The sequence below is a fragment of the Myotis yumanensis genome, unplaced genomic scaffold (genome assembly GCF_028538775.1).
Source record: "Myotis yumanensis isolate MYYU_CA2020_CCGP unplaced genomic scaffold, mMyoYum1.0.hap1 SCAF_9, whole genome shotgun sequence".
In the NCBI taxonomy this organism is placed as follows: Eukaryota; Metazoa; Chordata; class Mammalia; order Chiroptera; family Vespertilionidae; genus Myotis; species Myotis yumanensis.
The window spans coordinates 1094919-1109404 of NW_027223760.1; the positions used below are offsets into that span (position 1 = coordinate 1094919).

A 14486-nucleotide genomic window follows, 5' to 3' on the forward strand; every position below is an offset into this window, starting at 1 on the left:
GGGCTGTTTAGGACCTTGCAGCGCAGGGGCGGGGCGGCAGGCGGCTGCGACGGTGACAGGTGCGCCCAGCGGCCAATGGCCAGGCCCGCGCCCCTCCCCGGGCCCCCGCTGCGCGCGCCAATCCGCAACCGCGCTGCGCTTCAAGTGCGCGCAGGGGCGCGGGTCCCTGCCACGGCGCCAGCGGCCTCCGCCCGGCGCCCCATACTCGCGTGGAGTTTGTGCGAGCGCGTGTGAGCGCGGCCCGGGGCGGGGCCCTCGTGGAGGAGGCTACGGACATGGTCACTCTGGGCTGAGTTTGCGGCGGCGACTTTGATTATTGGCAGATAATCACCATAACAATACCGAGCCCTGGGGCTTGCCACGCCACGCGACGTTCCGAGAGCCTGCGCACGGCCGCGCCACTCACCATCCGGCCCTGATCGCCAGCCCCTAACGAGCAGATGGAAAAATCCAAAAATTTCCGCATCGACGCGCTGCTGGCAGTGGACCCCCCGCGAGCAGCCTCCGCGCAGACCGCGCCTCTGGCCCTGGTCACGTCGCTCGCGTCCGCGGCATCCGGCCCTGGCGGCGGCGGGGCGAGCAGCGGGGCGAGCGGCAGCTGCAGCCCCGCGTCCTCGGAGCCGCCCGTAGCGCCCTCCGACCGCCTGCGCGCCGAGAGCCCATCGCCTCCTCGTCTGCTCGCCGCGCACTGCGCGCTGCTGCCCAAGCCGGGCTTCCTGGGCACGGGCGGCGCGGGTGGCGGCGCGGGCGGTGGGCCCGGGGGCCCCCACCACCACGCGCACCCGGGCGCCGCCGCCGCCGCCGCTGCTGCCGCCGCCGCCGCCGCGGGAAGCCTGGCGCTGGGGCTGCACCCTGGGGGCGCGCAGGGCGGCGCGGGGCTCCCGGCGCAGGCGGCTCTCTACGGCCACCCGGTCTACGGCTACTCGGCGGCGGCGGCGGCGGCGGCCCTGGCAGGCCAGCACCCGGCGCTCTCCTACTCGTACCCACAGGTGCAAGGCGCGCACCCCGCGCACCCCGTCGACCCCATCAAGCTGGGCGCAGGCACCTTCCAGCTGGACCAGTGGTTGCGCGCGTCCACCGCGGGCATGATCCTGCCCAAGATGCCGGACTTCAACTGTGAGTACCGAGCAGCCCTCGGGGTAGGAGATTCCTGGCAGATAGTTCTCTTGCGCATCCATCCGCCTCCACGGGACACCTCCCTCCCTTCGCTTTCTGCTCCGATGGAGCTGTGGAAGCGCGGCGAAGCCGCCCTGCTCCGCCTGGGGCCGGCGAGGACTCGGGCTGGCTGCGCGGTTGGGATGGGCGCGAATCAGTAAAATGGCCACGCGCGGGCCTTGCCTTCTTTCTCTCAACGGTTCGGTGCAGCTGGAGGTGTGAGACTAAAATCTAATGATTAACTGGCAGGCTAGGGGAGAAGGAAGTGGCGGGGGAAGGAAGGAGCGCCCCAGAGCGCCCTGAGTCAGGCGGCCTGGGGGTCAGGAACCAGGCGCTCATATCCAGGGAAACTGACTTAAATTTGTCCCACATTCTGGGTTCTGGAGAGACCCCCACTCCCTTGGCCCCTCCCAGGAGAGGGAGAGATGGGGAGCAGCAGGAGAGAAATGGGCTCCCCCGGCCCAAAGGCCAGAGCCCAGGCCACCCCGGCCCTTCCCTGGCTCTGCTGCCTCTGGAAGGGCACTTGTCCAGGGTGCAAAGCCCAGAGGTGATGGCCTGACTTGAACGGAGTGGTGGTCAGTGGGCCCCGGTAGCAGGGGGATGCACCCTTTGTCAGGAACCCCATCACAGGGACTCTAAGCAGCAGCACCCACTTTGAAGTGGGGATGCCCTACACAGAGGCGAACCCTTCCTCTAGGAGAGAGGTGGGCGGTGGACTGCAGGCCGCGGGCTCACCATCTCCCAGGCGGGACCTTCCCCAAGGCCTGGGCCAGCTCTGGCTTTGCTGGCGAGAGGCACTGGCTGCAGGGGAGAGTCGGTCTCCATCCTGAGACCCCGCCCCATAGGCTCAGAGGAAGACGCATAGGCTTTATGCTTCCCAGCACCCAACACCCAAACAAAGAGACCCCATTGTTTCTGTCTGAGTGGATTTGTTTAGACTGAGGAGATGCAGGCATGGTAGAGGGAAAAGCCAAAAAGAAAACAGAAATAAACACTTGGCAGAATTCAGATTCCTCTGTTAGAAGCCATGGCTGTGACTAAACAGAGAAAAGCTAGGGCCCCAAGGGCCACAGAAGTCACAGCCCAGTGAGAAAAATCCCAGCAGGGCACTGCTTGCCTGGGCTGGCCTTGCCTCAGCTCAGCTCCCAGAGGCCTAATGACCACCCACCCGGTCCCGTTGGAGTCACTCCCACCTGAGCCCCCACAAAGAAGAGGGTAGGCTGGCCCTCACCTCTCACTGGGGGGCTGCCACGCTATAGACGAAGCTGATCCAGGGTCAGTCAAACCCAGGGCCTGGCCTTCCCCCCAGCACACCTCTTCTCATTATGATCTGCATCCCCCCCGGGGCCTGAGACTGTCCCCCACTGTGTGTGTGTGTGTGGGAGGGGGGAGTGGGGGGGGCTGGCTTCTGCAGCCACCCAGGTGCTTTGGGGGCCTCGGTGGAGCCCAGTGTCATGCAGGAAACCGATGAAAGCTCCATTTCTTTGCCAACACACTTTGTCCATCTCTGGTTCTAAATTTTGACCCAGAGGCAGCCGACTTAGAATCCAGGCAGTGTGAATCCAGAAAGAAGGTGAACACTGAGCCCCAAAGGGCCAGGGCCGCAGCAAACTGCCAGGGTGCCTAGCGTCCCTGTCCCCCCTGGTCGCCAGAAGGAAAACCTGTTTGGTTCCTTTAATTGGTCATCTCTGCTGTCGGATGGCATTTTCCAAATGGTCCTTTGGGAGCCAGTGTTTTAATTAAAGTTCTAATGTTGTGTCAAGTTGGGAAGGCGGGTCCTTGTTTAACTAAAGCGGGGGGCGTGGGCCTCCCATAAAGCAAATTGCCGTCCCTGGGGAGCTGCTCCTCCGGCCTGGCCGGCCTCCTTTCTTCTCTTTCTTTCTTTTATTGTCTAACACTCGTCAGGCTCCTGGGAAATCAAGGGAAGTCTTGTTTTGAGGTCATAAAATTCTCTGTGATGTAACCGTGTGAAATTATGTAAATAAAGAGAGAGACCTCCTTGAATGCATAGGAAGCAAAGTCCCTTCTGCCCAGGCCTTTCATTTGCATAAAGAGAATGTCCTGGAAGGCTACCAGTTCCCCGGTCCCAGGCCCGGCCCCTCTGTGCTGGGCGGTTGGTGGAAAAAACATTTTAAACAGGGGGAGGTCTCTGATGAAAACTGTCTAGGCCCAGGATTCAGTTCCTGCCTCCCGCCCGCCCTTCCTCCTCCTCCCTTCGTACCTGAGGCGCCCGCACAGTGTGGAAGGAAGCGGGCGGAGCCCGTGGGAACCTGCGCCGGAGTGGGCAGGCCTGAGGCCGCGGGGGGTGCTCTCCTGCCTCTGCCAGCGCCCCGGGTGGGGAGGGCGCCCCGGGACGGGCTCTCAGGGTCTGTCTGGGATAGAGCTGTGGTCTACCCCCCCCCCCCCCCCACACACACACCGTCTGGTTCCGCCCGGGCCTCGAGGCTGGGGAGGGTCGCTGGCACTGAGGTCCCACCTCAGGAGGACCCGCGGGTGGGCGGAGGCCCGAGCCAGGCTGCGCCTCACGCCGCTCCGCCCGCAGCCCAGGCGCAGTCGAACCTGCTGGGGAAGTGCCGCCGGCCGCGCACCGCCTTCACCAGCCAGCAGCTGCTGGAGCTGGAGCACCAGTTCAAGCTCAACAAGTACCTGTCGCGGCCCAAGCGCTTCGAGGTGGCCACCTCGCTGATGCTCACGGAGACCCAGGTGAGCGCCCGCCGCTCCCTCACCGGCCTGGGGGGCGCTGAATGCGGATTACTGTCGGGGCGAGGTCACGCGACCCCCGCCGGGGTTCCTCACCCGGGCCCAGAGGTCTGATTCAGGAGATGGGGGGGGGGGGGGGGACCTGAATTCTAACGACCCTCTGCCCCCGTTCCGAAGCGGGTGGCCCCAGGTCACATTGAGAAATTTTGTTCCAGAAAGAGAGGCGGGAACACCGTGAGCTTCACAGACGCCCCCGAGCTGCCCTGACCCCCGCCCCCGCCGCAGCCCCAGGGAGCCCCGGGGGGCGGGGGGTGGAGGAGAAGGCGCGGTCGGGCTCCAGCTCAGCTCCCCTGAGCCCCAGCCCCCAGCCCTGCCCAGCTCCTCCCGGGCCCGAGCCCCACTCCGGCCGGCTGGCAGGTGCCGGAGCCCGGCCTGGGAGGGACGGGAGCGGAGGGCGGTGAGCGTGTCTGACCCCCTTGTGCCCTCAGGTGAAGATCTGGTTCCAGAACCGGCGGATGAAGTGGAAACGCAGCAAAAAGGCCAAAGAGCAGGCCGCGCAGGAGGCTGAGAAGCAGAGGGGCGGCGGGGGCACGGTCAGGGGCGGCGCCGCCGAGGACAAGGGCGACGACGAGCTGCTGGGGCCGCCCGCGCCCGGGGACAAGGGCGGCCGGCGCCCGCGGGACCTGAGGGACAGTGACCCCGAGGAGGACGGGGAGGACGAGGACCCCTTCCCCTACAGCAATGGCGGCGCTCACGCCGCCTCCTCCGACTGCTCCTCCGGGGCCGACTCCCCGTCTCCGAGGCCGGGGCACCAGCCGCCCCTGCAGTAGGACCCGGGCTGTCGCCAGGGATGCGGGTCCCGGGACGCCTGGGCCCCGCGCCCGCCGCAGCCACCGCCGGCCCCAGGTCCCGCACCGGTCGGAGCTGCAGGTCTGGGCCGCAGCACCCGTCTGCTCCGCAAGGGACCAAGAGAGGCGGCCCAGCGCGTGCAGACTTGAACTCTGGTTCTTATCCATGGAATTTTTTTTGGGGGGGGGGGGCGGTATTGTAAGGAGAACCGACGCCACTCGGGGCGGCGCCCAGCTGCCCTTCCCGAGTGGGGAAGGCGGGACCCTAGTTCCACCCCTGGAAACTGGAAACCTCCCTGGAAACGCCACTCGCTGAGTCTTGAGAAAAGAAGAGAATGTGCTTATGTATCTTAGGGGGCACTTCTGTCATGAGCGTTCCAGCTGCTGGAGATCTAGCACTGTGCGGTCTTTATTTTTGTACACTGTATTTATATATAAAAAGAAACGACTATGCATGCTAAATTATTATTCAGCTTCTCCCATCGTCCGCGGTGGAATGTAAAATAAATTGGTTTTTTACTGGAGGAGCGGGACAATCTCTTGTGGGGAGCGTGGAAGAGCCTTACAGCTCTTGTCGAAACGATGGGGGTCTCCCCGCCCCCAGCGACTCGTAGCAGGAGGTGAGAATCCGAATCCCAGAATTGCAGCTGGGTGTGAGAGCCCGCGAGAGGGGCGCTGGGTTCCGCTGCTGGGGAGTCGCAGGTGCGAAGTGTTGGTATAAAAGAGAGTCCCTGAGGCCAGGTGTGCGCTCGCGTCCGGATGCCTGGCTCTCACCCGTCCCTATGCCCCACCCGGGAGGGTGACCCTGGGCCCTGGCTTGTTGTCCCGTTTCCTTGCGGGGCTTCTTGCTTCACTGGGGTCCAGAAGTGAACCCCTGCGTGTTTCGGAAAAGACGCTCCAGCCGCCTACACGGGACCAGCACTTGAGGTCCGGGCGGCCAGGGCGCCACCTGCGCACGTTCCCGGGTCCCCGTGGCCTCCCAGAGCGCGGCGCAGTTCCTCCCCAGCTCCCAGCCTCGGAGCCCGGCCTGGAGCGGCTTCCTGGGATCTGCGAGGACAGCACAGGCCGAAGGACAGCCCAGGGCTGCACTGGCTCCGGGTTAGCCCACCTCGGCAGCACGCGCCATCCATCACCCGCGCCAGGTGCTGCACACATGCCGGCCTCGCGCCCCCGGCTCCTGCCCCGCCGCCTCCGGCCCCCGCCGCTTCCTGCCCCCTCCGCCGCGCCGGGGCCTGGAGGAAATCGCGACGGGGACACTGCTCTCTCCCTCCTCCTGTTTCCACTCTTGGGGCCCGGGGCGCGGGGTGAGCGCCCCTCCCCCGCCTCCCAGCTGATGGATGAGTTCGCAGGGGCCGGGCCGCTCATTCCCGCGATTACGCGCAGGCCAGCGGGGCCACGCCTCCACCTCCAGGCCGGGCGAGATTAATATCCTCTCTGGCAGCTCATTATCACCCCGGCTCCTTCCATAAAATCCAACCCCGCCGAGCCGGGGGCGCGACCGCGGGAGCAGCTGTCGGGCGCGGGCCTGGCCGCCTCGGGGTCCAAAGGTGCTTTGGGGGACAGGGCTGGGTTTGCAACTGGTGGGAAAGCCCCGCGGAAGGGGGGAGGGGAGAGGAGGAGGGCGCGCCTTCGGGTTAAAAGCGATCTGCAGCCTGTGTGTGTCTCGTTTTAATTTCTAACGCAGCGGCGAGTTCAGCCTGAAGCGATCGCTCCCCGGGCCGGCTGCACAGCTGTGTATTCCCGCGCGCAGGCCCGCCTTCGCCCCCACCCGACCCGGCGCTGGGCGGCCAGGGCTCCGCCGCGCGGCGCGGGTGGGGGGCACTGGTCCCGGAGTCGGGCCTCAGGCCCCAGCAAGGTGCTGTCTCTTCACCCAGCGGGCAGACCCGCTCCCTCTGCGGCAGGGGAAGGGGGCGCCGAGGGACATCCTTATGATGCCCCCCAACCGAACCAGCCCGGCTTGGCGCGGGGACTTGGCGGCGGGAAGGCCTGGCCGCCGCGCCCTGGCTCCAGCCAGCTGCTTAATCGCGGCGGATTTATCTCGCTAATAAATTTAATGATCAATTCGTTCTTGTCACAGTTCCTCTTCCCCAAATCAATTATAGCAAATTTAAATATAATCACTGGCTGGTCCTCACCCACTCCGGGCACAGCGAACAATTCATTCCACGGAATGAGCGCAGCCAGCCCCGCGGATGGACCCCAGGACCCCCGCCACGTCTGCATCTCCGCAGCCCCAGGCGCCGGAGGGAGACAGAGGAAACGTGGTGTTCAGACAAGCCTAGACTTCCCGGGTGGTGGCAGCAGGGGCCTTTGGAGTGCAGCCCCTCGAGGGTCCCACCTGAAGCCTGAGATGCCCGACCTCTCTGAACCTGGCCAAGCCCCTCGGGCGAGAGCTCTTCTCTGTAAAGGGTGTCCTGAGCACCCTTTCCAGGGCAGGGTGTCCTGCCTGTGACCGTGTCCCCAGCAACAGCGAAAGGATAGAAAGGATAGAAAAAAGAAAGTTGGAGACAAAGAAACCAATCTACACACACCCCTCCCCACACACACACAGCCCACGGGCCTCCTGTCTGATGGGCTCATGTCCATAAAAAATGCACCTCAGCAACAGCGACAAAATCCAGTTTTAAAACAGGCAAAGGATTGGACTAGACAATTTTCTAAAGAAGACACTCAAGCGACCCAGCCGCGTGAAGGCTGCAACGGCACCGTTCACTAGGGAAACACGACAGCCCCCTGGCCCCGCTGGGATGGCTGTCATCAAGCCGGAAACGGAACACACGCTTGGTGAGGACTCGGAACAATGGGGACCCTGTGCACTGTTGGTGGGATGGAAAACAGCAAGGAGGGTCCTTAAACAGGTCAAACACAAACCACAAGTACCTAGGAGCCAGCAACACCGGTGCTGGGTGTGCCCCAAACAACTGAGTGCAGGTTCTGCGAGAGCTCCGGCCCACCTATGCCACCCCGGCATCACTCGCAGAGTGAAGGAGTGGTGGCAACCCAAGGGCCTGTCAACAGGTGAATGGACCAAGAAAACGGGCACAGACATAACATGGAATGTTATTCAGCCTTAAATGAGAAGGCCGGCCGGCAGAGAGCCTCCAGGACCTTCTGCGAGCAAAACAAGCCCTGCACGAAAACACTGCATTGTGCTACGTACACGTGGAACCTGAAATCGTTCATCTCCTAGAGGCAGAAGGTAGAGGGGTGTCAGGGGCTGGGGGGCTGGCTGAGTACAGGTTTTGTTTGCAGAAGAGACAATTGCAGAGATGTTGCCCAGTTGAATGTATGGCGTTAGCATGATTGTACCAGACACTGAAGATGGTTAAGGCGGTTGAAACGAAGGCAGGCCTTCCTCCTCCCCACCCCCTTCCTCCTACTCTCTCCTCCCTCCTCCTTCCCCATCTCTCCTTCCTTCCCTCCCTCCTTCCTAAAGGAAGGGCAGACTAGGTGGGAGAATCCAGATCACCGAGAGGGCACAGGAAGGGGAACCTGGCGCCGCCCAATCGCAGGACCTGAGCCGCTGCCCATGCAGGATTGGAGTGGAGTGGCCCCAGGCCCAGGGCGGAGGGGGCGCGGCTGGGAGGGGCCCTGGGGGTAGCAGGCCCCACCAGGAAGGAAGCCCTCCTCGCAGCAAAGGGCTGAGGGGAGGGGTCCCCACCCCAAATCAAAGTCCTGCGTGCACGGTGTCTCCTGCAATAAAACTAACCCCTTCGGAGGCGTGACTTTCACCAGGAATGCTGCGCGGGCCAGACCACAAGGGCAAACATGTTTTTCAGATTTGGTTTTATGGTCGGATTAAAGTTTATCTCCCATAACAGGGCACCTAATAAACCCAGAACGCCGGGTTGGCTCCAGCTGGTGGCCTCGTTTAGCACTTTCACTTCGTAAATCACTTTACAACAGCCAGGTGTGTCCCACACGGGGGGCTGAAGAGCCAGAGCCCCCCACCCCGCCGCGCCGCGCCAGCCGGCCACCAGCGGGGCTGGGGTCCGGGGAGGGCGGACTCGATCCCCCAGCCCCTCCTGTCCCCATACCCGAGAGGCCCGGCCACCCTCAGCCGGCCCGCGGCGACCCTGCATTCCGCGGCCTGCGCACCTGGCCGCCCCGCCCCCACGTGCACACAAACGAGGTGTCCGACTCGCTGGCCATTGTCTGTGGCCTGGGCAGGACAAAAGTGCCGCCGCGAGGGGCGCGGGCGCGGTTTACCCAGCTGGGGAGGAACAAAGGCCACCGCCTTCTCCTGGCGCGGGCGGGGCGGGGTCAGGCTGGGGGCACTGCGCGGCCCCTCCCGCGCCCCCTGATGCGGCGACCTGTCCGCTCCTGCGGCTCAGACGCGTCCCACCCGCCCGGCGAGCCACCGTCCAGGAGGGTCTCAGCCCGCGCGCAGAGGGCGCCTGCGGCTATGGGTTATGGTCAGAGCTCCCGGGCGCTGGCCCTCTGAGGCTGCTGCTTGTGGGGTTGTGGTCGTTGCTAATCGTCACCGGAGCATATTTTCCCATTGGTGTTTAGAGAGTGGAAGGGAGGGTGAGACACAGAGAGACATGCTCTGTTGCCCCTGCTCCCAAGTGGAGCTTGCAACCAAGGAACGTGCCCTTGACTGGAATGGAACCCGGGACCCTGCAGTCCGCAGGCCGAAGCCCTACCCAATGAGCAGCCGGCTGGGGCCATGTTTGGCGTTCTTTAATATGGCAGTTCACCTCAGGAATGATATTCTGTCTTCAAGCATAACCGCCATCTCTGTGCTGGGACAGGCTGGCGGCAGGTGAGGGCTCCCCTGCCTCCTGCAACTGTGGGCCGGAGGCCCAGTCAGGCCACAGAGGCCAGCGCTGTGCCAGGAGCCTGCAGGCTATTTTTTAATGGATAAATCCCTAACGGACATGCAAATGGGGTGTTTTCCTGGGTCTGCAACACCTTCCTACTTTTCACCACCTGGCGGATTTACACCCATGATGAGTGTTCCACAGGGGTGCCCGCCAGGGTCCCATACACCCTGGGACTAGGGACCCATGTGACCCTGCAGCCTTTCACCCCCAACAAGACCACAGCAGCCACCTGGGAAGTGCCCCAGCCCTGGCGCTGTAGCCAGTCTGCTAGGGGCCTGCCACTGCTCTCAGCACAGCACACACTGTGAATAAAACAGACAGAAGTCTCCACCGTCTGGGCTCCATGCGGCGGGAAGAGAAAGAGGTGAATAACGAACAGTAAACCCCGTCATAGTGTGAAGGGTGCACCAGCACGTGAGGTTATGTGTGGGACTGTACCTCACTGGGAAAAAGACTAAGGGGAGCCCTGGCCAGTGGCTCAGTTGGTTGAGCGTCCTTCCGGGCACTAAAGGGACTCCCGGGGTATATGGGAGGCGGCCGATGGGTGTTTCTCCCTCATATTGATGTTTCTCTCTCCCTCTCCCTTCTTCTCTCTCTAAAGTCAACAAAAACCTATTAAAAACAGATATTAAAAAATGGCTAAAATTGTAAAAAAAAACACACACACACAAAAAACTAAGGGGGTTGGGGTTCTGAGGCATTTAGACGGTTGCAACCACATAGCCGCCATCCTGTCCCCACCAGGCAGGACTCTGGCTGTGCCGGTGACAGGAACATGAGAAACTGGTTGAGAGGAATTGGGGATTTTTTTTCAAACATTAAAAAAAAAAATCTCACCCGAGGGTATGTTTTATTGATTTTAGAAAGAGGAAGTGAAAAGAGAGAAACACTCATTGGTTGCCTCCCTGTACATGCCTCAAGTGGGGGTCAAACTCACAACCTAGGTATGTGCCCTGACCAGGAATCAGACCCGAAACCTTTTGGTGCATGGGACAATGCTCCAACCAACTGACCCACCCGGCCAGGGCAGGAATTGGGGAACTTTAAGAGTTGTGAGGTATTTATCCTGAGTGCAAATGATGGAACGTTCACTCACTGATTCAAATGTCCCTCACCACTATGGCGGGATAAATATTCCAGAAGAGAGAAGAGACAGGCATGTTGGATGGTGGAAGTGGCAATTTTGAGACAGAACTAGATTACACGTATGATTTATTTCCCCCCCTTTTTTAAAATATATTTTATTGATTTTTTACAGAGAGGAAGGGAGAGAGATAGAGAGTCAGAAACATCGATCAGCTGCCTCCTGCACATCTCCTACTGGGTATGTGCCCGCAACCCAGGTACATGCCCTTGACCGGAATCGAACCCGGGACCTTTCAGTCCGCAGGCCGACGCTCTATCCACTGAGCCAAACCGGTTTCGGCTATTTCCCCTTTTTATGAGATATAATTCACATATAACATTGTATTAGTATTAAGGTGTATGATTCCTTAATTTTAATAATTAACATACATACCTAAGACATTATGGGAAATAAAAGAGAAAAAATTCTCACATAAAAAGGTGCGCTGCAAACTTTAGAGACTGGGGGAGACCGCTGGGAGAGGGGGCTTGGGCCCACCAGGCACAGGACACGCGCTCACTTCTTCACTTCCCTGACCTTTCAGTGACATCAGATGTCCTTGGCCTCCGCTGGGCATCTTCACTGTCCCCTGCACGCAGTGTGTCTATGTCCACACATTGATCATTCTCCCCTTCCCTGGTCCTATCCATCCTTCCAGACAGGAGGCAAACCTGTCACCCCAGGGAAGTTCCTGTGCCCAAAGCAGAGGGCGGTGGAGGGTGGGACCCAGAGCCTGGCCACCCGGGACTGTGCCCGCCTCATCTGGTGTGTGTCTGGGACAAGCTTCTTGACCTGTCTGTGTCTGAGCGTCCCCATCTGTGAGTTCCTGGTTCACAGGGCTTTGTGAGGGTTAGACACAGGACACTTGTGACGTGCCAGGTGCCATGTACAGGCTCCTGGGATAATCCAACAGGTGAATACCTGCCCCTCCATATGCACCTCTGCAGCCCATGGCACGCAGACCCGTGGCACTCAGGACACCCACTCGCTCCGGGGGGTCCTTGCAGGTGGGGCTCAGGCTGGCCTGGGAAGATGTGGTGGGTCGGGTACTTTTTGTAAAGATTCCTTGGGAGGCACAGGGATCCAAGGACAGGCGCTGGGAGGCCAAAATCCTGGCTGGGTGCCTCTGGGCAAGGACTTGACCCCCATGTGGCCCAGGATTGCCTTCTGTCAGGTGAGGACCGGCACCTGTCCTGTGCACGCCTGTGACAGGAGGTACCCCACACAGCAGCACCTCCTGCCGGTCCCTCGGGAGTCTGGGGCCCCCTCGCCCCGCGTGTGTCCTTGTCTCCTTCTCCGCTCACTGCCCTCCTCGGCAGGCAGCTCCTGTGCCCACACCGGTGACATTCCTCCGAGAACCCGCCTCCTCTGAGCTCTGCTGCTGTCCCCTCCCTGAGCGCCTCACACGTGGACACGTCTCCTGGGTGACCAATGGGACCTTCAAAAGTGGGACCTGACTGGACCTTGTAAAATGTGCACAAGGGTCACAAGGGTCGTCATATGGAGAATCATGGGCCAGCGGCTCGAGACGGAGACCCGCGCGCCAGCTGACCTGCAGCCCCCAGAGCGAGGCGCTAACGCATGCTGCTTGGGGTCGCTGCGCGCAGGGTGCTGGTGGCAGAGAAAGCTATCTGGTCCCATGCACACCCCTTGGCCCAGCCCATCCTGTAGGCCACCCCTTGAGCACCTCTCTACACCCTGCCCTCCCCAGCGAGGACTGTTTACTGAGGAACTTCGGGTGCCGGGCGGGGGCTGGGCGCTGGACTGCAGTGTGCTCTGTGCCGGGCCCCGAGGCCCCAGGGAGCAGGCTGCAGGCTGACTGCCGGAGGGGCCTGGGCAGCCCCTGGTGAGGTCCCCGCAGCTCCAGCCCCCGCACTAACTATGCAGTCCTCATGCCGCGGTCAGGGTGCTGCCCCCACGCTGAGCTAGTCTACTGGCCAGGAGTAGAGTGGGCTCAAAGCACAGGAGAGCCACAACCATAGTGGCTTTCACAGTGTTCGCTCCTCTCCTATGACCCAGGCCCTTTATCTCTGGCTCATCTTAAACGTGCCTTCCCTCCCCGGTTCCGGGGTGGGGAGGGGGCCCGGCCCCACATCCCACCAATGGGACCAGGAGCAGAGTGCACACCTTCCCACATCACTCAGTGAGCGGAGTTCTTCACGCAGAGCCGTGAGCGTCCTGGGGGTGGGAAGGGTGCTCCCAGGGGGCCAGAGCCGACCCGAAGGCTGGGGTTCAGTTCTGAGGGAGCAAAGATGAATGGATATTGGGAAACAACTAACAAATTGCTACAGTGTCTACTTTGGTTCCTTTTAAAAAAATCATTTTTGTTAATCCTCACCTGAGGATATTTTTCCATTGATTTTTAGAGAGAGTGGGAGACAGAGGGAAAGACAGAGAGAAACATCGATCTGAGAGAAACAAATCGACTGATTGCCTCCTGCACGAACCCTGACCAGAGTTCAGGCCGGGGAGGAGCCTGCAACTGAGGTCCATGCCCTTGACCAGACTCGAACCCGGGACCGTTAGGTCTACAGGCCGATGCTCTGTCCACTGAGCTGAACTGGGGAGGGCTACTGTGGTCCCTTTTTAATTGTGGTGAAATCTACACAATATTGATCATGTGAACCATGTGTAAGTGCACAATTCAGTGCAACTGCACCCACAGCGGGTGTGCCCATCCCCAGTCGACACCACCCTCGCTCCCCAACCCCGGGCACCTCCACTGTCTCTACCTGACTGTCCAGGTCTAACTCCCCAGAGTGCCCAGCAGAGAGATGAGCACATAAAAAGGAATTCATGCATGAAGTTCATTTCTTCCCCACTTCAGCAAAGGCACCACCTTCCACCCAGGGATTCTGGCTGACAACCGCGGCACCTGTGCCCTCCTCACCGCACGTCGGGTGCTGAAGACACACCCACGCTTGTCCCCGGGCTCTGGCCACCACTGTCCCTTCCCTGACCGTCCAGCACTCTCCTAACTGGCCACTGCACAGCCGGGTGACCTGCCAGTACCTGCCCTCAGGTACACGTCACGCTCAAGAGTGCAACACACCAACAAGGACATGTGGGCCGGCCCTGCTGCAGGCTCTTGGTTTCTCAGTGCAGCTCCAACAAGTGACTCCTGACAGGACAGCCCTGAGCCCAGGGGCGGGGGCTGGAGAATTCTTTCCTGCCCCCAACTTTCACTTTGAACACAAAGCCAGTGCGGCAACCACAGACGTTCTCTGCTAAATTTAAACCCAGAAACAGGCCACTTCGCAGCTCTCGGATCCTCCGCTTTCCTTTCCCAGGTGAAGACGACACTGGCCTCTCACACAGGTACTTTTGGCTGCTTTCAAAACTACTTGAAAAACCCCGAATTTCCCCAGAAGCCGCCAGGGAAGTCACCAGCTGCCCCCTCGCTGGTGGCCCCGCTCTCAGCAGGTGGGCCTGGCGTCCCTGCGTGTCCTGCCCCGCCAGGCTGCCGAGCCTCCTATGTCCTATCTTCATAAAACACTGTAATTCGCTTTTAACGAGCCCGGTGTTTTCGTTCCCAGTTCTGAGCAGATAATGTGTCGGAGGCCTTCCCACAGGGTTAAACCGCCGCGACCTTCCCAATCAGAGAACAGAAACAAATTATATTTACTCATACATGGCACCCAGCCTCCGCGCCAGCTGCCTCCTAATCTCGACGCTGTGATACTGTTCTGCTTTATCGGGTGGCGCTCACAGGTAACAAAGCGCATATTCTTCCACCAGGCAGATAGCAGCCGCAGGCTGGCGCCCTCCCACAGAGGGAAGCTCTTGGAGGGCAGGTGTGGGAAACAGGCTCCCTGCTAGTCGCCTGTTGGT

The 14486-nt window shown here is 61.1% G+C and overlaps 1 protein-coding gene across 1 annotated transcript; it reads left to right on the forward strand.

The window, feature by feature from the left end:
• The first annotated feature begins 296 nt into the window (after window positions 1-296).
• MNX1 (motor neuron and pancreas homeobox 1) lies at window positions 297-5213 on the forward strand. The gene is made up of 3 exons (XM_070424928.1): window positions 297-1116; window positions 3698-3858; window positions 4344-5213. The coding sequence occupies exons 1-3, from the start codon at window positions 441-443 to the stop codon at window positions 4683-4685; spliced, it is 1179 nt and encodes a 392-aa protein (XP_070281029.1). The 5' UTR covers window positions 297-440; the 3' UTR covers window positions 4686-5213.
• The last annotated feature ends 9273 nt before the right edge of the window (window positions 5214-14486 follow it).